This window comes from Castanea sativa, chromosome 8 (assembly GCF_040712315.1).
Source record: "Castanea sativa cultivar Marrone di Chiusa Pesio chromosome 8, ASM4071231v1".
Lineage (NCBI taxonomy): Eukaryota > Viridiplantae > Streptophyta > Magnoliopsida > Fagales > Fagaceae > Castanea > Castanea sativa.
In genome coordinates, this window is record NC_134020.1 from 30,722,048 (window position 1) to 30,735,829 (window position 13,782).

Sequence of the window (13,782 nt, forward strand, 5' to 3'; positions counted from 1 at the left end):
CAGAGGAAGAGAAATCTATAATTCTTCCTCTAAATGAAACTGATGTGTAACACGACAGTATTTATACGGATCAGGGCCTTCACAAGCTAATGAGATTCATCACGTGAATGAAAAACAAATAAGTACATGCTATTAGTTACGTTTGTAACAGATGGTTACAAGATGATGAAATTAACTTATTGCTAAATAACAGTGAGATTGGTTCAGCTGCCTAACTAACTGTGAGACTAGTTCAGTTGCAGTGGTCTTTCTGTTGCTGAGTTTGAGTCTGCACTCCAGTGTGTAGCATCTGAATGATCACTAAGATCTATGATCTTCATATGATCATTCAACTTTCTGGGTAAGACTTCAATGGATGTGGATTAGATGGTTCCTGTTTAATGTCAAAGAAAAAGGTGCAGAATGTAAGTATACTGCCTCATCTATTTTTTCACTATACATTTATTTATAGTATTTGAGAAATGTGAAAAATTTTGGTCATGGATAGTCGACAGATAACATATTTACATGTATGGCAAATGATGAAGGACTACTGAATATACTTTTTAGAAAGAATTTAATTATGTGTGATAGCTGCTGTGGCCAACTAACCTTAGAGGTATATAGAAACAAGAATAGGTGTATGAAAATGCTATAAGATTTAAGGATTCGTAATTCATTACTTCCCAGGATAGCAGAAAAAGTAAAAGAAGATTTTTTTTTTTTCTTTTTTCCAACTTTGGTGTTGAAATAGTTAAGTAAACTATGTCATTCTCTTCTTCTCTTCTTATTTCTCTCTTTTTACTCAAAAGCCATATGACACTTATCCCAAAACTTAAGTTTGTAGGAAAGCATTTAATTACTTAACCATTATTCTAACAATACACAAGGTGAAATACTAACCTCTTTTGCAGTAGTGGTAGGGACGTTTGGGTATCCTTTTTCAACAGCATGCTTTGACAGATCTACTGCTTCATTTACTGTCAAATTTTCAGATTCACCTCCAACATGTTTTATGGTTTCCTGATTGAATGTAGTATCAACAGACTTTGGTGGGTGAAAAATGGGATCATGTTCATTTGGTTTTCTTGAATCTTCAGTTTCTTCTTTGGTTCTTGAATTCTCGGTTTCCTCAAATGATTTTGATGGACCAAGAATAGCTTCATATTCATTCAGTTTTCTGGATTTCTCATCAACATTTATTAATTTTGAACTAGTTCGCTCGTCTGGTTTTGGGGAGTCCACATTACTCTCTTGTTTGATTGAGGATTCTGATTCACCTTTACTTTTTCCAATGGACTTACTCTTCTCCTTGTCTTCCTTTTCACTGACTTCTGGATCATTGACAATGTAGATAGTTTTGTCTTCTGCATTGAACTTCCCTGGCTCCTGTTTGATGTTACAAATGGAGCACATGTTAGTCAAATCATCTTCTTCTTCTTTTTTTCTAATTCCTCTTCTAAGAACAAAAAATATTTGTTTGTGCACGCATAAAATATGAATATACTAAAATAATTTGCTTGTGAGTGTGATTTATATGAAAACAAAGAAGGTTTGTTAATTGGTACTGTCTGACTCATCAAGACAATAGTCAAACATATTATGCAATAGCAGAAAATTAAATGTAGCATGTCCATTGAAAGGAAAGGAAAAAAAAAAGGAATTAGCTCAGAGATTTCACAGCTAATTCAGGAAAGATACATCCAATAAAATAATGGTCCTTACCATGGTTTCAACTATTTTATTGCTGTCCTCTGCTGGTTTTGATGGGTAAGCACAGCCTTCGTAACTGATCAATGTTTCTGATTCACCTTTAATGGCTTGATGAGACTTTGAATTTTCCTTTCCTTCCTTGTCATTAATTATGGGTACATTCAAGTAGTCAAAATTGTGGGTTTCTACAGCAGACTTCTTTGGAGGATTAGATGGTTCCTGTTCAATATAAGGTTGCAAACTTGCAATATAAGTAGTCTATCTCTCTCTTTTCTTTTCTTTTTTTTAAGTAATAAACTTCATTGAAAAAAGATGCAAGAAAATACAGGGGAAAAAGCACCCAGGTAGTGTGCTAGAAACAACAAAGAAAGTACAGACTATCTCATTTTTGAATGAGCATTGCTCACCTATGCATATCCTGATATTTATTTGTTACTATGAAAGCAACAAAAACATGTGTCATATGGCAGCATAGGCATGGATGTTCATGAGAGAGAGAGAGAGAGATTCAAAGGTACAAAAGAAACGAAATTCTTATTACTACTGATATGTACTTAAGGAAATCTAGTAATATTCATGAAACAACAATAATAATAAGCAACATAAATATATTCTTCCCAAGAGTAAGTGTATGCTAATGGTATAAGATTCAAGGATTAGTAATACACTATTAACCAGGATATTAAAAATAAATAAAAGAAAAGTTTTTTTCAACTCTGGGGAATAGTAGTTGTAAATTGTGTCTTTCACTTATTCTCTTCTTTTTCTTCTTTTTTCTCTCTTTTTTCTCAAATGCCACATGACACTTATCCCAAAACTTTAAGTTGGTAGGAAAGCTTTTAATCACTCAACTGATTTTCTAAAATTACATAGGGAGAAGTACTAACCTCTTCTGCAATAATGGTAGGGACGTATCCTTTCTCAACAGCAGGTTTTGGTAAATTTACTGCTTCATGTACTTTCAAATTTTCAAATTCACCTCCAACATGTTTTATGGTTTCCTGATTGCATGTGGTATCAGCAGACTTTGATAGGTGAAAAATGGGATCGTGTTCATTTGGTTTTCCTGAAGCTTCAGTTTCTTCTTTGGTTCTTGAATTCTTGATGTCCTCAAATGATTTTGATGGACCAAGAAGAGCTTCACCTTCATTCAATATTCTGAACTTCTTATCAACATCTATAAATTTTGAAGTAGTTGGCTCATCCGGTTTTGGGGAGTCCACAATACTCTCCTGTTTGATTGAGGATTGTGATTCACCTTCACTTTTGCCAACAGAATTAAACTTCTCCTTGTTTTCCTTCTTACTGACTTCTGGATCATTGACATTAAAGATAGTGTTGTCTTCTGCAGTAAACTTCGCTGGTTCCTATTTGATGTTACAAATGGAGCAAATGTTAGTCTAACCATCTATTGTTTTTGTAATCCCCTTACTAAGGAAAACATTCTTCTTTTGTGCATGCTTAAAAAAAATTCTGAAATAATTGTTTATGAGTGTGATTTATATGAAAACAATGAAGATTTATTAATTGGTAATGGCTTACCCATCAAGACAAAAGTAAAAAATAATACACAATTGCAGTTAATTAAATGTAGCATGTCCACTGAAGAAAAAAATATTATGGAATTAACTATAGAAATTTCATAACTAATTGAGGAAATATGCATCCAATAAAATACTCTTCCTTCCAGTACCTTGGTTCCAAGTATATTACTGCGGTCCTCTGCTAGTGTTGATAGGAAACCACTGCCTTTGTGACTGATCAATTTTTCTGATTCTCCTTTAATGGCTTGATGAGACTTTGAATTTTCATTTCTTTCCTTGTCATTCCCCATGGTTACATTCAAGTTGTCAAAACTGTGGGTTTCTTCAGCAGACTTCTCTAGAGTATTAGATGAGTCCTGTTCAATATAAGGTTGCATTATAAGTCAGACTATCACTTTTTGAATAAGGATTGATGCTCCTATGCATATCCTGATATTTCCTTTTTTTTTTTCTTTTTTTTGAACCAATATCCTGATATTCCTTTGTTACTATGAAAGCAACAAAAACATATATGTCAGAGGGCAGCATAGATGCATTTTCATGAGAGAGAGAGAGAGAGAGAGAGATTCAAAGGTACAAAGGAAATGAAATTCTTTTGACTACAAATATGTACATAAGGAAATATAGTCATGAAATAAGAAAAATACTAATAAGCATAAAAATATTCTTCTCAAGATATGTTAGTGCAATAAGATTGGAATAGTTAAGTTTCAAACTGTGTTTCTCTTCTTCTCTAAATTTTCTTCTTATTTCTCTCTTATTCCTCAAAAGCCATATGCCACTTATCCCAAAACTTAAGTTAGTAGTAAAGCATTTATTCAACCATTATTCTAACAATACATAGGGCGAAATACTAACCTCTTTTGCAATAGTGGCAGGGAGGTTTGGGTATCCTTTTTCAACCGCAGGTTTAGAAAAATCCACAGCTTCATATACTGTCAAATTTTCAGATTCACCTCCAACATGCTTTATGGCTTTCTGATTGTATGTAGTATCTGCAGACTTTGGTGGGTGAAAAATGGGATCATGTTCACTTGGTTTTCCAGAATTTTCAGTTTCTTCTTTGGTTCTTGAATTCTTGATGTCCTCAATTGAATTTGATGGACCAAGAAGAGCTTCATTCAATTTTATAGATTTCTCATCAACATCTATAAATTTTGAACTAGTTGGCTCGACCGGTTTTTGGGAGTACACAGTACTCTCCTGTTTGATTGAGGATTGTGATTCACTTTCACTTTTTCCAACAGACTTCTCCATGTCTTTCTTCTCACTGTCTTCTGGATCATTGACATTGTAGATGTTGTTGTCTTTTTTAGTAAAGTTCCCTGGTTCCTGTTTGATGTTACAAATGGAGCATGTGTTAGTCAAACTCAAACCATCTATAATTTTTGTAATCCCTTTTCAAAGTATAAAAAAAAAAAAAAACCCTTTCTTTTTGCATGCTTAAAGTATATATATACTGAAATAAATGTTTGTGAGTGTGATTTATATGAGAACAATGAAGATTTGTTAATTGGTAATGGCTTACTCATCAAGACAATGGTCAACAATAATACACAGAAGCAGTTAATTAAATGTAGCATGTCCACAGTAGAAAAAAAAAATTACAGATTAACTATAGAAATTTCATAGCTAATTTAAGGAAAGATACATCCAACAAAATACTTTTCTTTCCAGCACCTTGGTTCCAAGTATATTACTGCTGTCCTCTGCAGGGGTTGATAGGAAACTACTGCCTTCATGACTGATAAATGTTTCTAATTCTCCTTTAATGGCTTGATGAGACTTTGAATTTTTCTTTCCTTCCTTGTCATGAACCATGGGTACATTCAAGTTGTCAAAACCGTGGGTTACTTCAGCAGACTTCTCTAGAGGATTTTCCTGTTCAATATGAGGTTGCACTATAAGTCAGACTATCTCATTTTGAAGGGGCATTGATTCTCCTATGCATATCCTGCCATTTCTTTGTTACTATGAAAGCGACAAAAACATATATGTCAGAGGGTAGCATAGATGCATTTTCATTAGTGAGAGAGAGAGAGATTCAAAGATACAAAAGAAACAAAATTCTTTTGTAAGTTTGGAAATATATTAGTATTCATGAAATAAGAATAACACTAATCAGAATAAAAACATTTTTCCCAAGAGTAAGTGTTTATTAATGCAATAGGATTTAAGGATTTATTAATTCATAATTTCCTAAGCTAGTAGAAAAAGTAAGACGTTATTTTAACAATACATAATGCGAAATACTAACCTCTTCTGCAATAGTGGTAGGGAAGCTTGGGTATCCTTTTTCAACCGCAGGTTTAGAAAAATCTACAGCTTCATATACTGTCAAATTTTCAGATTCACCGCCAACATCTTTTATGGCTTTCTGATTGTACGTAGTATCGGCAGACTTTGGTGGGTGAAAAATGGGATCATGTTCATTTGGTTTTCCACAGTTTTCAGTTTCTTCTTTGGTTCTTGAATTCTTGATATCCTCAATTGAATTTGGTGGACCAAGAAGAGATGCATTCAATTTTCTGGATTTCTCATCAACATCAATAAATTTTGAACTGGTTGGCTCAACCGGTTTTTGGGAGTACACAGTACTTTCCTGTTTGATTGAGAATTGTGATTCTCCTTCACTTTTTGCAACAAACTTACTCATCTCCTTGTCTTGCTTCTCTCTGTCTTCTGGATCATTGACATTGTAGATAGTGTTGTCTTTTGCAGTAAACTTCCTTGGTTCCTGTTTGATGTTACAAATGGAGCATATGTAAGTCAAATCATCTATTGTTTTTGTAATCCCTTTTCAAAGAAAAAAAAATCTTTCTCTGTGCATGCTTAAAGGACATATATACTGAAATATGTTTGATTGTGATTTATATGAAAAAATAACGATTTGTTAAGTGGTAATGACTTACACATCAAGACACTAGTTAACAATAATACACAATGGCAGTTAATTAAATGTAGCATGTTCACTGAAGAAAAAAAAATTGCATACTAACTATAGAAATTTCATAGCTAATTAAGGAAAGATACATCCAACAAAATATTTTTCCTTCCGGTACCTTGATTCCAAGTGTATTATTAATGTCCTCTGCTGGTTTTGATAGGTGAGCACTGCCTTCATGACTGATCAATGTTTCTGATTCACCTTTAATGGCTTGATAAGACTTTGAAATTTCCCTTCCATTCTTGTCATTAACCATGGGTACATTTAAGTTGTCAAAAATTTGGGTTTCTACAGCAGACTTCTCTGGAGTATTAGATGGGTCCTGTTCAATATCAGGGTGCACTATAAGTCAGACTATCTAATTTCGGATAAGCATTACATCTCCTATGCATATCCTGAGATTTCTTTTTTACTATGAAATCATCAAAAACATATATATCAGATGGCAGCAAAGATATGCATGTTCATGAGAGAGAGAGATAGAGATTCAAAGGTACAAAAGAAACAAAATCCTTTCGACTACTAAGGAAATAAAGTATTAATGAAATAAGAATAATACTTACTAGCAAAAAAATATCCTTCCCAAGAGCAAGTGTATGTTAAAATGTGAATGCTATAAGATTTAAAGATTAGTAATTCATTATTCCCAGGATTGTAGAAAAAGTAAAGGTTTTAATTTTTAATTTTTAATTTTTTAAAACTGTGGTGTTGGAATAGTTAAGTTATAAACTGTGTCTTTCTCTTCTTATTTCTCTCTTTTTCCTTAAAAGCCATATGCCACTTATCCTAAAACTTAAGTTTATAGGAAAGCATTTAATCAATTTACCATTATTCTAACAATATAAGGTGAAATACTAACCTCTTCTGCAATAGTGGCAGGATGTTTTGGGTATCCTTTTTCAAGAGCAGGTTTTGATAAATCTACTACTTCATCTGTCAAATTTTCAGATTCACCTCCAACTCCTTCATATCCTTTTATGGTTTTCTGAGTGGATGTAGTATCAGCAGACTTTGGTAGGCGAAAAATGGGATCCTGTTCATTTGGTTTTCTTGAATCTTCAGTTTCTTCTTTGGTTCTTGAATTCTCAATGTCCTCAAGTGATTTTGATGTACCATGAAGAGCTTCAACACCATTCAACTTTCTAGATTTCTCATCAACATCTATAAATTTTGAACTAGTTGGCTTGTCTGGTTTTAGGGAGTCCACAATACTCTCCTGTTTGATTGAGGATTGTGATTCATCTTCACTTTTTCCAACAGAATTATACTTCTCCTTGTCTTTCTTCTCACTAACGTCTCGAACATTGACATTAAAGATAGTGTTGTCTTCTGAAGTAGACTGCCCTGGTTCCTGTGTGATGTTACAAATGGAGCATATGTTAGTCTAACTATCTCTTGATTTTGTAATCCCTTTTCTAAGAATAAAATCTTTCTGTGTGCATGCTTAAAAAAAATACTCAAATAATTGTTTGTGAGTGTTATTTATATGAAAACAATGAAGATTTATTAATTGGTAATGGCTAACTCATCAAGACAATAGTAAAAATAGTACCCAAAAGCAGTTAATTAAATGTAGGCATGTAGCACGTCCAATCACAGAATCAACTCTATAATTGTGATTGCTAATTCAGGAAAGATACATCCAACAAAATACTGTTCCTTCCATTACCATTGTTCTAAGTATCTTACTGCTGTCCTCTGCTGGTCTTGATAGGGAAGCACTGCCTTCATGACTGATCAGTATTTCTGATTCACCTTTAATGGTTTGATGAGACTTTGAATTTTCCTTTCCTTCCTTTTCATTAACCTTGGGTACATTCAAGTCGTCATATCTGTGGGTTTCTTCAGCAGGCTTCTCTTGAGGATTAGATGGGTCCTGTTCAATATGATGTTGCGCTATAAGTCAGATTATCTCATTTTGAATGAGCATTGATGCTCCTATGCATGTCCTGATTTTTATTTGTTACTATGAAAGCAACAAAAATATATATGTCAGATGGCAGCATAGATATGTGTTCATGAGAGAGAGAGATTCAAAGGTACAAAACAAATGAAATCCTTTTGACTACAGATATGCACATAAGGATATGTAGTAATATTAATGAAATAACGATAATATTAATTGGCCCAAAAATATTCTTCCCATTTTGTAGACTTAAAAGCATGGCCAAGCTTCATTAGCCTCAATCGTGATTTTCTTTCTTGATATAATATGTGTGCAAAAGTAATCGTTAATTCCAATAGGAATACTAACCATCAAGTTTTCGAAACCACTGTTATTAGATGGGGGAGCAGTGAAATTCTCCACCATAGGTTGTGCAGCTGGAGTTATATTCAGAGGTGGTTGTTCATCCCATGAATAAGTATTTGCAATGTCCTCTAAATGGGATTGTAAGATGACTATGTGTAACTGTTGATCTGAAGTTGATGAGGAGGCTTGATCAGTTGGGATTTTTCCTGCTAATACAGAAGTTGGAGATGAGGATGAACTTGAGTCAATAGGGACATCTTCAACCACCAACTCTTGTTGTGCAGTTGATGCAACGGGGTCATCAGAATTCTGATTTAAGCCAGAAGTTCCACTTTCTGTGATACTTTGTTCATTTTTATCCTCTTGAATTGAATCCAAGTTGTCATTGGCCTCGATTGGCTTTGAGATGTCCATAATGCCCTCATCTTCAGTAAGCTTAATTTGACTTCCACCAACATCTTCAATATTCTTTGAGTCCTTATTCCCCTCAGTTGGTTTTACAGAGTCCAATATGGCTTGATTCTCAGTAAGCTTTTCAGTCACTTGGTTGATCACTAGATGCGATCCACCATCTATGTCTTCATTTATCTTCAATTCTTTCGTGTCAGTTGTGGCCTGAGCTACTCCATAATCAGCATCATCAATAGTCTTCTCGTTCCTTGTAGACATCTCCCGAGGATAAGATAAATCCTGCTTAAGATTCAAAAGGTCCAGTGGTGAGTATAATAATTTATATTTCTGTTCTTTCTTCTTAAATGAGAGATCATTACCTAGTGTTGGTCCTAAAGAAATAATATATAAATATGATTTTGAAAAATATGATTTGGCAACTTTTGCAAATCTTCAGAAAATATTTTAGATATTCAACATAATATGACATTTGATTTTAGTATAATTTATGTTTAAAGTTGGGCCTTGGTGCAATGGCAAGTGCCTTCCACCAGAAGAGACAAGTCATAGGTTAGGTTTCAGGATTTAGCCTCTCCAAAAAAAGTGGGGTTAAGGCTGCCTTCCTTTACCTCTTCCAGAACCAGCTAAAATGGGAGCTTTGTACATTGGTACGAACTTTATTTATTAAATGTTTGAACTTTGAACCTCTCAAATTTTAAAATTCTGTGTTGTTTGGTTAATTGGTTGTATAAACCAACCATTATATATTATAATAGCATAAAAATGACTGACTGACCTTTGGTTTTTCAGAATAAACCTCATTAGGGGAATGGGCCATCGACTTCTCCACATGTATTTGAGAATCTGAAGAATTAGAAGACTTGGGTTTGGGTTCCTTAACTTCTTCCACTACTTGTTTGATGTCATCATGGATCATATGTTTGATGTTTATTGACTGAACTTGACTCTCTCCAGATATGTCAATTGCTGAAGATGACAACGAACTCATATCAGTTAATTCTTGATCATCCACCCGTTGTGGAAGTATGGATGACATAATGTCATCATTAAAATTCTTGTTGATTCCCAAAACTCCTACTTCTACAATATCCTTCTGACTGTCTTCATGTCTAGATTTTGATTCATAATCCTGTAGTCCAGACATGTCAGACGAGGCTCCCCACATTCCTTCGCTGCCAAAAGTGGTCTCCTTTTCTATGTCCTCATCATATGTCTCGGATTCTGCATCAATGGCTGAATTGGTTCCATCCAATGTCAGTGGAGGGGAACCATCTGAGAACTCCACTTGCAAATCAGAAGCTATGGAATGGGTTGGAGTATGACAGTAGGCCTTATCTGCAAAAAATGCACTGCCCTCCCTTCTGTTCTTGTCATCTGCTGATGGGCTAGTATCAAATAAAGGTTCACTTTCAGGCTTAGGTGGTAAACACCTTATGGACTTTAGTGAAGGACTTGGTTTTGGATTTTTTGAAAATTCAGCTCTGTAATAATCAAGGGTCTGTTCATTTTCTTCGGATGAAGCTGATGAGTCTGAGTCTTCATTACTGCTTTCATTTAAATTTGGCTCCATGTGCACTTCACTTGTATACATTGACCCCATACCATGGGATCTGTCCATTTCCTCTTCTCCTTTGATGTCAGTGTGCACTTCACTTGTATACATTGACCCCATACCATGATATCTCTCCATTTCCTCTTCTCCTTTGATGTCAGTCATGTTATCTTTAGTTATTTTATCTGCTTCACGATTGATTTCCACTGAGTTTATTACCTGACTGGGAGCTTGGGCTCCAGTGTCAGCAAGATCAGGAGTGGAATCAGTAGGGAAAATGCTTTCATCACCATCTTTAGAAAAAAGTCGTTCAATTTGCTGATTATGTTCTCCTCTCTCTGTAAGGGAAAAAGGTCATTGATTCAAATTCAGAGGCAGAAGTAACCTCAATATTCCTATCATCAGATGAAATAAGAATAGAAACTAACTAAGATCTTAAAATGGAGGAAAAAAATCAAAAATTGATCTTACTTGACTGCATTTGGAATCTTGAATATCCTGGTCCCTCCAAATTCTGTGCTTCTTTCTCTGAAACAAAAGGAGGGTTGAATTTTGAGCCATTTCGATCTTGCATGGATTCTGATGGAAAAGAAGGTCCCAATTGGAAGCTCTCATGCCTGCAGGATAGCATTTCCTTTTGACTATCTGACATGAATTCTTGCTGAAAACTGCCTCCCATTAGATTAGGCTTTTCTTCAAGTGGGTCATAGGGGAGGTCAAATGGGTTTCCTGTTGGTCACAGAATAGAAGGGGCTGAACTAGGCATTTGTAAGCCTTCAGTTTCCTCTAAAATGTTTGGGACATCAAAAGGGTTGCTTTTTGCAACAATTGGAGCAATTTGACCTTGTGGATTACTGTCCAAGTCAATCAAACCTTTCTCAGCCTGCATTCGAAATAACTTTCTTGCTCTTCGTTTTGCAATTAGACTTTCCAGCCTTCTGTTCCTTTCTAACTCGGATAGCCCCAAATCCCTAAGATTTTTTTGATCATCCTCTGTCCATTCCAATGCCTTATTCCCAACCTCTTATGCCTCTTCTTCGTCATCATCTTCTGCTTCTTCCATGTTGTCAGCCTCCAACTCAATGCCACTGCTATCAAATTTACGAGTCTGTTTTGCACCATCACTTGATATGTGCTCCGACCGTGATTCAGAATCTAACAATGCATGGTGTTCATCATCAACATTTTGAATACCTTTAGATGCTAACATGTTAGCAAAGGAACTCTCGCCATGTTCAGAAGAATGAAATTCTTTCTCCTCCAAGGTAATTTTACCAGTTGAGTTCTCATTTTCTTCCTTCTTACCAGTTTGAATATCCAATTCTTTGTTCTTCTCTTTGACATTTCTTCATCGACTTGTATGACTTTGTAAGTGGGAGCCATCATTTCTATTGACAACAATATCATCTTCAGCAGACTTAGACTTCTCCTGTAACATTACATTACTGCTTTTCTCATCTCCATTGACACTTCTAATGTGGGATTGATGGGAACTCCAATAGATTCTAAGAAGAACAGCAATAAAAACAAGAAATGGGGAAGAGTAGACCAAAATTGTGAAAATGAGAGGAAAAAATATATATAGCAGGAAGAAGAATGAGAAAACACCAAAAACATATGGATGCTTTTGTACAAAACTATAACCGGTCTTCATGGAAAACTCAAGAATTCTATATACAAAAACTTTAGCAGCCCTTGCATCTATACCCATGTCTATTTCTTTAATTTGTATATATATATAGTTCAAAACCCACCTCTAGAAACTAATCTAAAGCAGCATACAACCCTTGCAGATTTTTGACAGTACAAAACAATGAGACTAACATTGAAAAGGCAATATCTGCATTTAGATGAACAATAAATACAAGATGGTTTATGGGTAAGAAAATGCAAAGTTGGATATGATTATTTTTTAATAGAAAGCTGAAGGAAATGTGAGAAACAAATGAAGAGGAAAAGAGAGGTCAGATTTCCTACAAAATATTAAGAAGTAAAATCTTAACTCTGGTCCCAAAAAATGTGGAATTGGGAAGCCAATTTAGGAAAAATTTTGTTAAGCTGATAGCTTTTGGAGATCCTTGAAAACCGGAGTTTTACCTAGTATTTGTCTTCCTGTCTTCATGGGATAATAAAAGGACAAAATAGAAAACGGGTATATGAGGGATCGGTGGTTGTTTATGCTAAATGTGTGTGAGTGTCATAACCTTGTGGTTTTTCAATGACCAACAATTACCATACACATTTCTTGTTCTGCATGATTAGTGGGGCTCATCACATCTGATTGTAAAATCATTTGAACTGATCAACAATTACCATACAGGTTTCTTGTTCTGCATGATTAGTGGGCCTCATCACATCTAATCATAAAATCATTTGAACCTAATCATCTTTTGTTGGAAAGATCAGAAAGTGCCAACAGAATTGCAAGTCTGTTGACCCTTTTCCTACCAACTTTAGATAACATATTTCACACGTGTTGAGTCATTTCCTAACTTTTAAAAATCTAAATTCTAGAAGCTAAAATAAATAAATTATATATATAGCCAAGCCCCAAAAGCCATGTCTATCTTTACAGGAAAAACGAAAAGTTAAAATTCAACATGATTTTTACTCACAACTCAGCTTGACTTCTCGTTTGTGGGCAAAAAAATACTAGGAAACTTGGCACAGTGGTAGCGGACAAAATAGCTGATTTTTTCCTTGTAATGTAGACCGTAGAGGGCCATAGGGTTGGTTTAGACTTTAGAGTATATCCGAACTTTCTTGGAACCCCAGATAGTAATTGACATAACAATTTACAAAGAAATTGATAAAATCTCTCATCGATTCCATAAAAAATAAAATAAAATAAATAAAAATTTCCAACTTGAGCCCAAGGTGAGTTTAACTGACTCGAAAGACATATTTTAAAGTCAAAATTCTAAGTTTCATCTATCATATTATTAGTCACATCTCTTGTAGTAAGGAAGTGAAATAGTTTGAATAAGAGTTTGGGCATCTTCTCATCAAAAAAAAAACAGAAAAAGAATTTGGGCATCATTTATTTTATATATATGATAAATGAATAAATCTAGATTCTGGCCCATTTTGAAACGGGACAGCTCAATCTAACATCATTGAAACCCAAAATAAAAGCACCATATGTCTGTTGCCGATTAGCCCAACTAAGCTACCATAGATTTCATCACTCATAACTCACCACATAAGCAACTAAAATAAAAGCACCAAATGTCTGTTGTCGATTAGCCCAACTAAGCTACTATAGATTTCCTCACTCATAACTAACCACACAGGCAAATTGTGGTAAAAGTTGTGAGTTTTCTTGTGTACTAGCATTATTCATTTATTTGGAATCCCTAGGGGTGTAAAAAAAAACAGTCGATTG

General features: G+C 34.6%; 1 protein-coding gene across 1 annotated transcript; it reads right to left on the reverse strand.

Annotated features, from left to right (window-relative positions):
- Positions 1 to 254: 254 nt before the first annotated feature.
- On the reverse strand, positions 255 to 12,108 carry LOC142606730 (uncharacterized). Its single transcript, XM_075778067.1, is given in 14 exon segments — positions 255 to 373; positions 883 to 1,368; positions 1,705 to 1,911; positions 2,580 to 3,059; positions 3,386 to 3,592; positions 4,095 to 4,568; positions 4,917 to 5,117; positions 5,494 to 5,973; positions 6,299 to 6,505; positions 7,043 to 7,534; positions 7,853 to 8,059; positions 8,438 to 9,124; positions 9,621 to 10,735; positions 10,869 to 12,108. Coding segments are annotated over 14 exon segments (6,528 nt in total). The 3' UTR covers positions 255 to 328.
- Positions 12,109 to 13,782: the final 1,674 nt, after the last annotated feature.